Here is a 15,150-nt window from a genome sequence, read left to right on the forward strand (position 1 = left end):
TCACCACGCTTCGCAATATGCACATGTTGCATCACTTTGCTGAAAAAAAATTATACCTCCTGTTGTGTTCAGGGGGCTTTTTTGCACAAGATGGACTACGCCTTTACACTTATGGGATATGAATGGTGTAAGGGCAAAATCTATTCAACCACATATATGAAAATCAAATCTTTATTGTTATTTGTACAGATCATTGCCAGGCGACCTCCATCGCCCGGGCCATGAGTAGGCAGCAGCGCCCACCACCACACACCCGCTCCGCGCCCGGGGATGACACAAGACGTCTAGCAGAAGCGCGCGCACGCCGGGGATGGCGCGTGACTCGGGCTGGCTGTGGCTCGGGGACGAGCACTGAGCGAGTTGTGAGCGGAAACTCTGGACTATTAGACATCACTCGGCCGGTGTGCGGGCCACGGAGCATGGCCTCCTCCATGGAGGTGTTCGGTGTACCGGAGGAGGAGGTGAGGGTGGGGACAGTGTCGGTTGGAGTTGTGGGCGGGAAGTCATGTTTCTGTTGGCAGTGTTGGCCTGTGTTCTTTGCTCGGCCACCCTGAACAGAGTTGTGTTGGTCGCGGTGCGGGTGATGATATGAGCCGGGTGTCAAAGTGACATGGCAGGCCGAAGATGGGAGAGTGAAGAGTGGGGCTCAGCATGTCAGGAGCTGCATCGTAGCAGGCTGATCATTGCTCTCATTATCTGCTGTTTACTAATCTAGGAGTGTGATGTCATGTTGATTGGACAACCTGTGGCTCCTGGATATGGAGGACTATGAGGACTGGCACTGTGAACCTTTAGGGTGCAGCTGGTGATGTGTGAGGTGGTATCACTGTTCTATGGGAAGTCATTGTTTTATCAGAAATTACATTATCTTTATCCTGTCTTCATACGTGGTTTAGATTTCATCCAGTTCCTGAGAAGCTGACATGGGAGCTGTGGGTGGTCCTGTCAGCACTAGAAGTGTACCTGAGCCTGCACAGACTGTCACTGACCCACTCCCTTCCCGACCCAATTAGCTGCGGCCAGGGCGTTCCATGCCCCTTTGTTATGTAGGAAAACCCCAGTGTTCTAGCAAGGTTTGTGACTGCATTAGAATGTGTGACCGGTGATGTGGTCACACATTTTAACGTAATCACTCCCATTTTTCCGGGGTTAAAATATGTGACCGACAAAAGGTCCTGAAATCTCACTTCTATCCGACTTTGTGAAATGTCAGCTCACACTCATAAAGTCAGATGGAAGTGACATTTCTGGACCGATCAGCTGTTTCAGGGCAGATCGGTTCTCCTGCACATACCATCTGCGATGCCAATCTGCCCTGGAACAGCTGACAAACCTTTGAATTCTACACCTTTTGCCGGTGACATATTTTAACCCCGAAAAAAATGGGCGTGATTCTGCTAAAATGTGTGACCACGTGAGCGGTCACACATTCTAACTCAGTCACAATCTTTGATAGAACATCGGCTGCAGCTGATTGGGCGTGTTACTGACACTCAAAAAATACAAAAAAGGTTACGAGCACTCCAGCATGTAGAAAAGTCAATGTTTCTTGACTTCGTAGGTGTCGCATCATCAGTGTGACGTTTCAGAACAGCAAAGTCCTTCCTCAGGCAAAACAGATAATGAAACGCAAATACAAACAAGTGCAAATATATACCGAACAGTGAAAACCAAACACCAATCAAAGTAAAGCGAACTCCCCTTCAGATGCCCAAATTACGTCATCTTCCCGCCATTCTATATGCAAATTGGACAACACTTGTGTGAACAGATCATATGTCAAAAAGATTTAAACTACGCCGATACCTGCACTTTACTTTGATTGTTTTTCACTGTTTGTATAATGTATTATCGCTGGGATTTGTAGTCCTCTATACCTGGTGGTATTCTGCATTGCACTGTATATAATGTATTATTTCTGGGATTTGTTGTATTCCTCTATAGATGGCGTTATTCTGCATTGCGCTGTATAATGTATTGCTGGGATTTGTAGTCCTCCATAGCTGGTGGTATTCTGCATTGCGCTGTATAATGTATTGCTGGGATTTGTAGTCCTCCATAGCTGGTGGTATTCTGCATTGCGCTGTATAATGTATTGCTGGGATTTGTAGTCCTCCATAGCTGGTGGTATTCTGCATTGCGCTGTATAATGTATTGCTGGGATTTGTAGTCCTCCATAGCTGGTGGTATTCTGCATTGCGCTGTATAATGTATTGCTGGGATTTGTAGTCCTCCATAGCTGGTGGTATTCTGCATTGCGCTGTATAATGTACTATTGCTGGGATTTGTACTCTATAGCTGGTGGTATTCTGCATTGCGCTGTATAATGTACTATTGCTGGGATTTGTAGTCCTCTATAGCTGGCGGTATTCTGCATTGCGCTGTATAATGTACTATTGCTGGGATTTGTACTCTATAGCTGGTGGTATTCTGCATTGCGCTGTATAATGTACTATTGCTGGGATATGTAGTCCTCTATAGCTGGTGGTATTCTGCATTGCGCTGTATAATGTACTATTGCTGGGATTTGTAGTCCTCTATAGCTGGCGGTATTCTGCATTGTGCTGTACAATGTACTATTGCTGGGATTTGTACTCTATAGCTGGTGGTATTCTGCATTGCACTGTATAATGTATTGCTGGGTTTTGTAGTCCTCTATAGCTGGTGGTATTCTGCATTGCTCTGTATAATGTACTATTGCTGGGATTTGTTGTAGTCCTCTATAGCTGACACTGTCCTTCCTATCTTTCCTGTAGTCACCGCTCCCAGCTTGCTCCCGTGATGGACTACAATCTCAATACAAACTTGTAGTCCATCACTGGAGCCCTTTTTTTCTCTAATTTATTTTATTTTATTAATCTATTAATACATTTGAACGCAATGGACATGTGTCCTTTTTCAACCTGATTAATCAGCAAACTAATAGATTTAGAAAATAATAGTTAGCTGCAGCCCTAATATGCGGGTTTTTAAATGCACTCTGAATGCATGGAAAAAGTAATGAGTCTAGTTTACACCTTTTGCGGTGTGCTGCAGTTCATCTAAAAAAAAGTAAAGTATGCAGCATCTTCTCACAACACATGTAAATGTGACCCCTTAAAAAAAAAAAAAATGTGTCTCTTTTGCTGACCTACCCCCCCTTTCCTTTATAGGAAAACGCACAAGAATAAATGTCAAACGCAACACATGTCAAAAACCTAAGCGTGTGGGTTGTATACCGGCCATTACACTGTTTTGCTGCATCTTCTGGCCATTGTCCATCAGAGGTGTTTATCCATGTCAGGCTGTGTTTGGCATCATTTTAGAAGTCCTAAATGTTAGTTGTGATGATTTCTGTTTTGGAAGTATTTACAGTGACATTTACGCAGAGCTTCACTCATATCTTTAAAATAACAACAGACACACCTTTAGAAATGTTTAGTAATGACATCTATCTACAAACACATACTTCTAGATAATTGCCGGCTTTGTATTCTTTACACACTTTATTTCTCTCCGACAGTGGCCATGTTTACTAAGGGCAGATTACGAGCTCTCCTTTTATATCCTGAAACTCTGGCACATGTGACTATGCACATCATCTCAGGGGAGGAAATTGCCTTTCCCTGAGATGAGATTTCCCAGCAATGCTCTGCTGATGACAAGGCAATCCCAGTGTGCATTGCTTTGCTCATTTTGCACTTTCAAAGCAGGAAGTGAATTCGCTGCAAAATCACAGCATTTTATACCTGACATGTCTGTTATTATTAATCATCATATATAGAGGGACGCATTGGTAGAATGTGTGATTTTTTTTTTTTGAGTGTAAAATTCCGCTTTAAAGGCTATGTTTTTTTTTCTCCCCAATGCTGCTGTAAGCACTTACCTTAATTAATGGCTCTTGCTGCGATCACCTTCCTTCCACTCGTTTCAGACAGTCCCTCCAGCACAGATTCCAGTCTCTGATCCAGCGCAGACATCTGTCTTTCTGTGTCCCACAGAGTCTGTCCGGTGCGCTCGCCTTCGGCTGCGTCCATTCGCTTTAGTTGTCTCTTTTGTCCTTTCACCTCCGGTGTTATCTACTGCGCCTGCACACTTCCTACTTCACAGCTGTTCGGGAGCCGGAAGTTCTTCAGCGCTGGAACAGGTAAGTAATTGGGTATATGCCTACTTTTCAGTTTTTTCTTTAAATCATGCCAAAATAAGAGAGATTGTAATTCTACTTTAACCAGTTGACATCCGCGGTGTTAAACCCCCTTCCCATCCAGGCCATTTTTCAGTATTCAGCGCTGCGGTACTTTAACTGACATTTATTCCATGATTGTAATTATAGAAGGTATTTACATCGCTGTGGTAATAATGTACATTTTATGTTCAGTCAGATTTTATTGGTTTATCTGTAACAGCCGGCAATAACAAAATACAAAGTACAGCCTCGCATGTAAGGAGAATATACATAAAGAGCAATCGTTTGTCAAGAATATCTGAAAGTATTATTAAACACAGCGTTTTTTAGACAAATGCATTCCAGGCAATTAATAAAACGTGGCATGGTACTGTTTTTGCTCTGTGTGTGCGCGCCAAAAAACGACATACCCTGTTGTTCACCATTGCCAGCCACAAGTCCTCAGTGGTGCTTCCTCAAACTTCCAGATAGCGGAGCGCGTGCCCATAGTGCTTCACATGCACGGCAAGGCCTGGTTCACACCTGGGCGTTTTACAGCGCGTTCCTACGTGCTGTAAAACGCTCAACATGTGAAAACCAATGATTGCCTATGGGCATGGTTCCCACCCGGGGGCGTTTTACAGCACATAGGAACGCGCTGCAAAACTCCCAAAGAAGTACAGGAGCTTCTTTGGGGCGCATTAGGATACAGCCGGATAGCCTTCGGAAACGCGCGTTTGTCACACGTTTTTTACCGCAAATCGCGGTAAAAACGTGCGGCACGAAACGCGCGGCAACGCGCATATTCTGTACGCCTAGGTGTGAACCCAGCCTAAGGACTGCACAGGCTCCAACTGCTGCCAATCTCTCACAGGGAGGAGTGGGGAAAAGGGAATGGCTTCTTGCCAGAGCGGCCTCTTTCTATGGACCCAAGAAGACGTGTCCATAGCACCAGCCAGGAGCGCGCATGTATGGGTGGCTCCAAAGGAGTCACTCTGAGAGCAGACATCAGGACCAGTGTCTTGTGGTGTGCAGCTCACTAGATGTTGTGTGACCAAGCCCTTATGGAATGGTTAAGTGAAAAAGATGAACAAGCCAAAATAAAGTTGAAGTAAGCACGGGGGAAAGGGAAGTTGGAAATGCTGTGACAGAATGATGTTACATAAAAAAGGTTCCCTGATACTGGGATAACAATGTACTATTTTTTTTAACATGGGAATCAGAAAAGAACCATAAACCACAGCAGCCAATCTTTTCTACCTCCCAGTTTTGTTGAGAAAAATATAATCTTCCCTAGATGGTCTATATACATTGCTAGCATTTTAGCAAACGTTCTTGCAGATTACCTTTTACTCTTTTGTGAAGAGAGCTGTTTCTGTGTCTCGATACTGATACTAATATCGGTATCGGGGCCGATACCAGGCATTTTCACGAGTACCCGTACTCGTGAAAATGCCCCAATTATTCAGGTGGATACCGGCCCTTTAAATTTTCAAACAGCAGCGGCCGTCCGAGTTCCCGCGCTTGTGGGGACCTCGGCAGCCTGCTGGGGATCTGCAGATAGCTGTCCATGGCAGTGCCTGTCCGGTTCTTTATCTGCTCCTTCCCGGCACAGGCACTGCCATGGACAGCCCCGGGGCGCAACTACCACCCCAGGGCTAGAAGCTGGGGGTTCCTGACGCACACTGACGGGGAGGACTGGGCCGGACTGGACATGGCATCATTGCCGGTCTGGATGTGGTGGAGGCTGGGTCCCGACATCGCCGGTGGTGTGCCCGCAGAGCCACTGCAGATGTTCACGTCACCTGGTGAAAGGAATTCTGCTTTGGGGACATGTATTCACAGAACACATGTTCCCAAAGCAGAATACATGTCCCCAAGGCAGAATACTATTCTGCCTTAGGGACATGCTTTCTGCTTTAAGATCATGTATCCTGCTTTGTGGACATGTATTCTCAGAATTCAGGTCCCCAAAGCAGAATACTATTCTGCCTTAGGGACATGTGTTCTGCTGTGGGGACATGTATTCAGTTCTGGTGACATCCGCATTTAGCCCTGGTGAGAAACTGCCCTAAAATCACAAGTCTGTGTTGTTTTAGAAAAAAATGCCACATAGCCCTTTAAGAAAAAGTATCGGTAATTGGTATCGGCAAGTACATGAGGGACTGTACTTGTACTTGGTCTTAAAAAAGTGGTATCTGGACCTCCCTACCTATCATTATACCACCTGAGCAAATTTCAGTGTTCTGATGAGGAAAGCTCATTCACACGTCCGTGCACACCCTTGCGCCATACATGTTTGTGCAGAGACCTGTTCCCAGGGGGACAGGAGCTTTATGTATTTGTGTGCAGCCGCCTGTTTCTCTCTATGGGAGGACATTGCTACAGGCCGACCAGAACCTGCACATCCATTCAGGTCCGGGTGCTCGCAGGCAGTCTCATTAAGGCTGGGTTCACACCTAGGCGTATCGAATATGCGTGTTTGTCGCGCGTTTCTACCGCGGTTCACAGTAAAAAAAAAAAACGCGCGACAAACGTGCGTTTCCGAGGGCTACCTGGCTGTATTCCAATGGATACATGCGGCAAATACGCCCCAAAGAAGCTCCTGTACTTCTTTGGGCGTAGGGCGTTTTGCAGCGTGTTCCTACGTGCTGTAAAACGCCCAGGTGGGAACCATGACCATAGGCAATCATTGGTTTTCACATGTTGAGCTTTTTACAGAGCGTAGGAACGCGCTGTAAAACGCCCAGGTTTGAACCAGGCCTTAGGAGGCAGTAAAACCAGGAGGTTGTTCTGCGGTTTTACCACCCACCCAGTCACCTGCTGCAGTATTGGCACTGTGGCCAAACTGTGCTATATACAATGCATTGCGGCAAAAAATATACAGCTCATCGCTTTTAACAGGCGGTGCCACTTTTCAAATGCAACCATTACAGTGAATGGGGATTGCAGTAGAAAATCCCCATTCAGGTTAACAAAAAAAAAAAATTGCATTCAGGAGGCGGCAGTATCTGCTCCTGAATGCCGGGCAACTGCTGCTTCACCGCTGTCTGAGGGCCTATTCACATGAGATCAGGTCCTTTTTTTTTTTGCTGGAGTGGGGCTGTTAGTATGTTAGCTGCAGCGCAGTGTGTTTTTGAGGCGTTTGCGTATCCGGACCGTTTCCGGACCTGACAAAATGTGACCTGCAGTATTTTTTCTGTCGTAACCTGAACGGACTGCGCACGTGAGAACTGTAGCCCATAAAACACATAGGGATACATTGGGATGGATTTTGAGTGCAGCAGCGTACGGAGCCGGTCAGCACACAAAACGGACGTCGTGTGAACAGGCCCTGAGAAGTGACCCATCAAGCATCACTTTTCAGAGGGGTGGTGGAAACTGCCATCTGTGTGAACTCTGCCTTAAGGTGCCCATACACCTCACGATTATCGGATGAAACTTTTCGTCCGATGATCGAATAGTCGTACGATTTTCGTACGACAGCCCCATCCTGCCCCGATGATCGCAAGATTAATTTAGCCGTAATTAACGAAAAGCACCTGGACGAAATGCGGTAATTGATTTGTCGTATTTTTGTTCGCGCATGCGCAGTGTAGATTGTGCGACTTTTGACGGACGGAAACGCCAGCAACCTTACGACAATCGTACGATCGAGCAAAGTTTTCAAACATGTTTGACTGTCAAAAGTCGTCCGATTGTACAGAAATGTCGGTACGGGCACTCTATTCACATGTACGATTGTCGTTCGAAAAGTCGATCGCGTACGATTATTGTCCGATAATCGTAAGGTGTATGGGCACCTTTAGTGAGTTTCTCCTCAAAAATATCAGAAATCTTAGGGCAGATCCGAAGAAGACGGATATTTAATTAATTGTGACAAAGAGTTGAGGGGGCGGTGATGAACAGCACACAAAGAGTTGAGGGGGTTGGTGACGGATTAATGATTTTTTTTTTTCCACGTCGAATGTAAAATCAGAAAAATGCCACTAGATAAAGCTGAGGAGCATAGGAAAAAGTATATCTTTTGTGTTTCTGGGGCAGCTTCGGCCATTTGGGTTGTGTACGGCCCTAGACGTTCTGAAACCTAGACGAATGAAACCTTAAGGTGCCCATACACTGTACGATTATCGTACGAGAATTGCTGGAAATCCTGCGATAGTACGATAATCGCAAAGTCTATGGAAGGCGTGCGACTGTTTCTACTGCACGGTCGCACGTCTTCCGTCGAACAAGCAGGCTGGAAAACCCGCTGGGAATCGTACGATTCTCGGCGAGTTAGTGGCCTGCTTGTTCCACAACTGCCGAACGGGCCGATGTGCGCACGCGCACACTGCCTGTTTGCAGCCATCGAAAGCCTGCCCCTCATTGCAGTCATCGCAAGTACGTTCTGCCTGTCAAAGATGGGCAGATTGTTCGTTTTTTAAAGTACTTTACAACCCTTGCAAGACAAAAGTCTTTTGCGAGGGTTGTAAAGTGTATGGCCACCTTTATACTAAAAACAACAGATGGAGGAAATTAAGGAAAATACATTTTTCAAAAAACAATTGGTTTCGGCTGGGGGACATTTTTTAAATAATACATTTTTAGCATTGGAATTTTTTAATCATTCTGATGGGGGAGTGCAGAAAAACAAAGTGCATGCACCGTATGGTGTAGGTCAGTGGTTCTCAACCTGTGTAACGTCAGGACCCACCTTTGTCCCTGGTCATTAAGTCGCGACCCAAGTCACACTGCAATGGAATGCACAGCAGTAGGGTACCGCGCATTCCGGTGCGGGCGATCGAGCTGTGGGTGGGAGATGCGTTTTGGGGTACCATTCAAATGAACGCTAACACAACACACCTCCCACACCAGAATGCATGGTAGGTGTGATTATAGTTTATTGCACTGTACTAGTGTGAACGGGCCCTTAAAACACTGACGCACATACACAGACACAATTTCACACATACACATCCCCAAATTTTTTTAATTTTTTTCTTAAGATCTACCCAGATCTACTTAACCAGAACTGGAGTGGATCCTCAGCCTGGGGTCCAGTGTGGGCTGCTATGCTGTGATGGAGCATTTTTTAATAAATTTGTCATTACTTAATTATTTATTGTACTTTGTTCACTTTATTTTTTCTCTGAACTTAACAAGTCCCTGTGTTGCTGCATGCACTATTTTTTTCAGATCGCACTGCACTGGAACGGAGAACCTAGTGTTCCTGTACCTCGTGTTCCAGTGCGGGCGTTCGCACTGTGGTCGGGGTGTGTGTCTGCGGTGTCTTTGTCATGAATGGCACCGACACGCCCCCTCCTGCCCCAGAACGTTGCCTGGCTTGATTTATGTGATCCAGTGAGTTCCGGGCTTGAACCGCATCGGAAAGCACTTGATATGATGTGACTGGGCCTTTAGCCCTGCTTGTCCAAAGCAGGACCAAATGTAGAAAAAAAATCACTCCCCAACACTGCATGTCCCGGGGGTCGGGCGATAGGAATTCGGCACCCCTGGGATCTTTTGCTCAGCTTGGATTTTTATTATTACAGGCAGTCCCAGAGTTACGGACGTCCGACTTACGGACAATCCATACTTACGAAAGTGCTATAAGGTGTGCGGAGAGCACCCTCACCAATTAGTACGTGTAAGAGAACTGTGGCTGCAGCGGCCTGTGTCCCTTCAAATCCGTGGTGCTCTCCCCGCCTGTGTTGGCGGAGGCAGCGGGGACACAGACCGCTGCATTCCACCGCTGCCCCCCGTACCTCCGCTGCTGTCCCGGCCTCCTTGTAATGTTCGTGCCGTCTCCCGGGCCGGCAGCACGGTCCGACGCTCTTCTGCGCATGCGCGCCACGGAACTCGAGCGTCCCTGTCTAGGAGAGACAGCAGCAGGACCGCCGCGTCACAAGGCTCCTCCTCCCTTCACACGAGCCGCAGGCTTAAAGCCGTGGTTCACTAATTGGTCGGTGTCCTACTAACGTTTGTGGCAGGACGCTGATCAAAACAGTGTCTCCCCACCTCGTACTCGGACCTAGGAGCAACGAGGAGCAGCCCCAACCAGAGGACCTGCAGATGCCAGTCGAGCCAAGTGGAGTACAACCGCAAGTACCTAGGTCTCACTGCATAGGACCCTAAAAAAAATAAAAAATAAAACAATAAAATTAAAAAGACAACAAAAGGTAAAAAAAAAAGTTAAATAAAAATTAAAAATGCAAACAAATAAAAAAAAATTAAGTTTATAAAATATAAAATTTAAAAATAGAAAAAAACAACTTTTGTTGGTGTGTCATTTTAAATAAAAATGTTTATTATATTCTAATCTTCTGGACGACAGGAACAGACAGCAAATTTTTTTTTGGCTGGAGTTCCACTTAAATGTACCTTTTCCGACTTACATACAAATTCAACTTATGTACAAACCTACGGTCCCTACAGGATTTTATAGCGCCAACAGTTTGCGCAGCATTTTACAATACAAGGAAGACATTACCATCACAAATTCAAGACAATATGGTAAGGAGGGCCCTGCCCATGAGGGCTTACAATCTAAAAGGGAGGGGCAAGTGATACATGAGGAGGTAGCTGTGTGAAGGTGAATTGTTTGAGAATGTAATGGTTGAGTGGTTAGGTTGAGGTGGGATAGGCTTCCTTGAAGAGATGTCTTAAAGTGTTCTTTAACCCTCCGTTTTCTTTGCATATATCTAATGTTAGCAAGCAGTAGATATATGCAAAAACAAGAAAAAGAAAAAACCTTTAAAAAGGGTTAATACTTACCTGTGTCTTCCCCATGCACTCCCGTCTGACAATATGAAAAATCTCCGGCACATACGCAGTTCAGATTTTCGGCTGGGCGACGAGGAGAGACACAAGGTAAGTCTGGTTGGGGTAAAGAGTTCCAGAGAATGGGAGAGACTCTGGATACGTTCTGGAGGCGAGCATGGAAGGAGTTGACAAGGCAGCTAGAGAGAATGAGGTAATTGGAAGAGTGGAGGGGACGGTTAGGATGATACATTGAAGCCTATGACCTAAGTGCTGTGAAGCTGAAACCAAGGGGTCAAAGAGAATCCCAGCTCCTGCACTGTGCCTGCATGGCAGATGGGAGACCTGGAAAGTCCACAAGACACATGGGGGGAATTTATCAAATTGGAGCAGGAGAATCTGGAGCAGTTGCCTATGGCCCCTAGCGGGCACGCACGGGCAGAAAAGACCCGACCGTTGCACACACCCGTTACCGGGTGTTTCACATATAGGCGATCAGCGGGTCCATAGCCCGCCGATCGCCTATAATTGTTCCAAACCCAGCCATAACTTATTTTCAGAATTACAACACTTATCAACTATTCTGATGATATGCTCAGTCTTGTGGTATAAACAAAGGTCTGGAAATTCTATGCCACCGGCCTACTTTGAATCCTCGCTCTCTGTTTGGTCCGGAGAATAGATAAAAAAAAAGCAGATCGCATATGCCGAAGGTATGTCCTGATACTTAAAACTAGGGATGCACCGATATATCGGCACCTAAATGCCGAAAGTGCCATTTTCCTGCCGATACGTCGGCGCATCCGTGATTTCTTTCCTCCCTGCTGGGTGCTGCTCTGTGTCCCAGGGAGGAGGAGAGAAAGTGACAGCCGGCCGAGCGCTGTGGGACAAGAGGGTTGTGAGCGGGCGGTGTCTCTCCTCCCACACCGCTTGGCCGCCTATCACAGTGCGGCAGAGCGGTGTGGGGGTGGAGACAGTGCTGTCACAGGAGGCTGGGCTCTCCTCTCGCACCGCTCACTCAGCCTCCTGTGACAGTGTGTGTCAGAGAGGAGAGCAGGCTACATACACTCAGCAATCGGTTTACTTCAGTTTCAAATTATCTTAAGAAGAGGGTACCCTACAATCGTCTAGAGTTATCTACTTTGTTCCTGCCTGTGATTTTAAGTGTTTTTGTTTGTAGCATACTTTTATAATACTTTTATAAACATTGCTAAATTGCATGACGATTTTAGGCTTAAGGGCTCATGCATATTAAAATACTCTCATGTGCACTGGATCTTTCTGCTACAAGCTAGCAAAAAATACAGTATATAAAAAGAGCATGATCAAGTTTGATGTAATTCTACAGGTTTATGTGCGAATACGCACATATGGCGCTAAGGGGGGTATACAGGCAAATAAATTTGTGTGGCTACAATATTCATTTAGTCTAGGCACTAGGATGAATGTACATGCATATACATGCGTGTATTCACATACATTATGCCAGTGATCTCCTCTCAAAACACAGGTTTGGTGCATTTGATTTTTATGCCCCTTAACACCTCTCTAAAATATGAATCTAAACCCCAAAATGTGAATGGACACATTGGCTAAAATAGAGCTGAAATGTGGACGTCCCCTTTAAATGTGTCAGGTCCTGTAAAAGGAAATTGTGTTCATCAGATTGTCAATACATTTTATACCCCTAAAGGCTTAGTTTACTCTAAATTTGTAGAGTCTCCCTAAACCAAATTGACTAACTAAAGTTACAAAGTAAAAATTTAGCAAATCGGTCCCTGTGCCTTAAGTTTGCCCTAGATGCGCACTGTACAACTCTAGCCCGTAGACGAGTACTTTTGTATACTAAAATCCATGTATGGGTTCCCCAACATGATTACCTAGACATAGAACTCGGATGCCAGTGTGCTGGGCAGTGTTTACATCCAATATCACCCTGGCACTTGTGCAGCATGTGCACAGGTGCAAATCCATGCCCTATAGACATGAATGGGAGAGTTTAACCCATACAGAGTTTTTTAATATAACAGTACAATTGTAGTTTAAAGAAAAACTGCAGTTAGTGCAATTGCAAATATATTGCCCAGCCTTCTAACAGTTCATAATCGGCAGCAATTGACTGAAACTCACAATCTTTAAATGCTGCCTGCCATCCTATTTTCCATTAGACACTGAGCAATGGAGCAGGTCCAGGGGAGGGAACTGAGTAACTGCTCAACATGATATGCAGCAACACACTATCCTGAGAAAAGAATAGAAAAGGTGTGTCACTGGCTGGGATTATTGTTGTTTTAGCCTTTCCTGTAGGAAGTGTTCATAGCACAGTCTCTGCAGAAGTCTGTGAGTTGTCCAGTGACATCACAAATTGTGAGTCTCATACATGCATTTTGTAGCAATAATAATTTTTATGTATCTCTTCTCTAGGAAGATTCACGTGTTCTTCGTGTAAAAGTCATCGCAGGGATTGGATTGGCAAAGAAAGATCTTTTAGGAGCAAGGTAAACTAATCTTTTGTTATAACATGTTGTTTTTTTCTCTTGAGTTTAATTTACTTTGGACTGATTGCTAGCAGTTGTCCTTTTAGCTCTTTTGCAGTTAGTTTCCATGCAATGGTATAGAGATAATACAAACTGTAGGATAGGGTTGGGAATAATAAAAGAACAGAATATATAGTATCAGAATATGAAGCTGTAGCTAAAATGTACCGTAATGTACCTGGCATGAAACCATTTCTAAGATAACTGCAACTAGTTAGTAACCCTTGGGTTAGTTGTCAAATCCATTCCATTATCCCCATTTTCCCTCCTAGGAACATAGCCCCAGGATTTATATATAGATTGAACAACTCCACTAGTGAGGAAAATCCCTGGATTCCCCCCCTATTTCCAAGCCTTACCCATGTTTTTCAACTGTTAATTGCCAAAACTTCAGTTGTCAGGGGACTTGGGTGAGTGCCAAGAAGAGGTGATGCTTAATCTTGACTTGGGCAGCACTTGAATCTCCATGTACAGTCTGGGGCTAGTAATTCAAGGTGGATCCATAAGGGACACAGACTGCAGGTGTCATTTCTGTTCTATTTTTTTTAAACTTTTTTTTTTAAACTTTTTTTTTTTTATTCTAAGAATTAAAAAAAAAACAACAAAAAACACAATACATGAGGTTCCCCCCAATAAGTCATACCATACCCTTTCGGTCGGGTAGGATTTTTAAGGGGGAACCCCACCACCACCACAAAATGGGGAATAAAAACATTTACAACCAGCCCCCTAATCCAGGCACTGGCCTAGCAGGCCAGGAAAGGGGGGGGGCAAGCGAGTGCCGCGCCCCTCCGTGCGCCATACCAGGCCACATGCCCTTGGCATTGGGAGGGTGCTTTTCCAGGGATCCCCTCTGGAAAAGCACCTGGTCCCCATACCGGTGGGGACAAGGGCCTCTTCCCCACAATCCTATTGTAAAGCGCTGCGCAAACTGTTGGCGCTATATAAATCCTGTATAATAACCCTGACCCAGTGGTTGTAGGTGTCTGTGTGCAGGGGGGCTTATTTGCATTGGGATACCCAGATACTGAACTCACGACGACTCGTAATTAATAAAAAGCCCGACGCCCACTGACCTGCACGTGTCGAACTCCCGCCACAGCGCAAAATGAAATTTTGACAGATGCCGTTTGAATGACAACAAATGGGCGAGGTCAGCCATGATGCCCATTTGTGGTCATGCAATAACAGGCCACTGTCCTCGGGTCATTTGAGGAGAGTGGCCTGTCATTGCTTGACAGCAAATGGATAGATCTAGAGCTGCAGCTAACGATTATTTTCAAAATCGATTAGTTAGCCGATTATTAAGTTCGATTAATCGGTTAATCGGATAAACAATAAAATACATTTTAAAAAACGGCTCCAGTGATGGACTACTAGTTTGTATTGAGGTTGTAGTCCATCACAGGAGCAAGCTTGGAGCGGTGGAAGTAAAAAAAATGGTGTGGTGTGCAATATAGTGAAATGGAAAGTGTAAAATTATACAGCAATGAATGCAGAATGGCATCTGCTATAGAGGACTACAAATACTAGCAATAGTACATTATACAGCACAATGCAGAATACCACCAGCTATAGAGGACTACAACAAATCCCAGCAATAGTACATTATAGCTGGCGGTATTCTGCATTGCGCTGTATAATGTACTGTTGCTGGGTTTTGTAGTCCTCTATAGCTAGTGGTATTCGGCATTGCACCACTGTATAATGTATTATTGCTGGGATTTG

General features: G+C 45.2%; 1 protein-coding gene across 3 annotated transcripts in view; it reads left to right on the forward strand.

The window, feature by feature from the left end:
* Positions 1–273: 273 nt before the first annotated feature.
* NEDD4 (neural precursor cell expressed, developmentally down-regulated 4, E3 ubiquitin protein ligase) overlaps positions 274–15,150 on the forward strand; it is a 110,427-nt gene continuing 95,550 nt past the window's right edge. For all 3 annotated transcript variants that reach the window (XM_018557558.1, XM_018557559.1, XM_018557560.1), the window contains exons 1-2: positions 274–461; positions 13,310–13,383. In XM_018557558.1, coding sequence (XP_018413060.1) covers positions 420–461; positions 13,310–13,383 — 116 coding nt within the window. In that variant the 5' untranslated portion in view covers positions 274–419. The remainder of the gene's footprint in view (positions 462–13,309; positions 13,384–15,150) is intronic.

Source organism: Nanorana parkeri, unplaced genomic scaffold, assembly GCF_000935625.1.
Source record: "Nanorana parkeri isolate BGI_ZX_2015 unplaced genomic scaffold, ASM93562v1 scaffold290, whole genome shotgun sequence".
NCBI lineage: Eukaryota > Metazoa > Chordata > Amphibia > Anura > Dicroglossidae > Nanorana > Nanorana parkeri.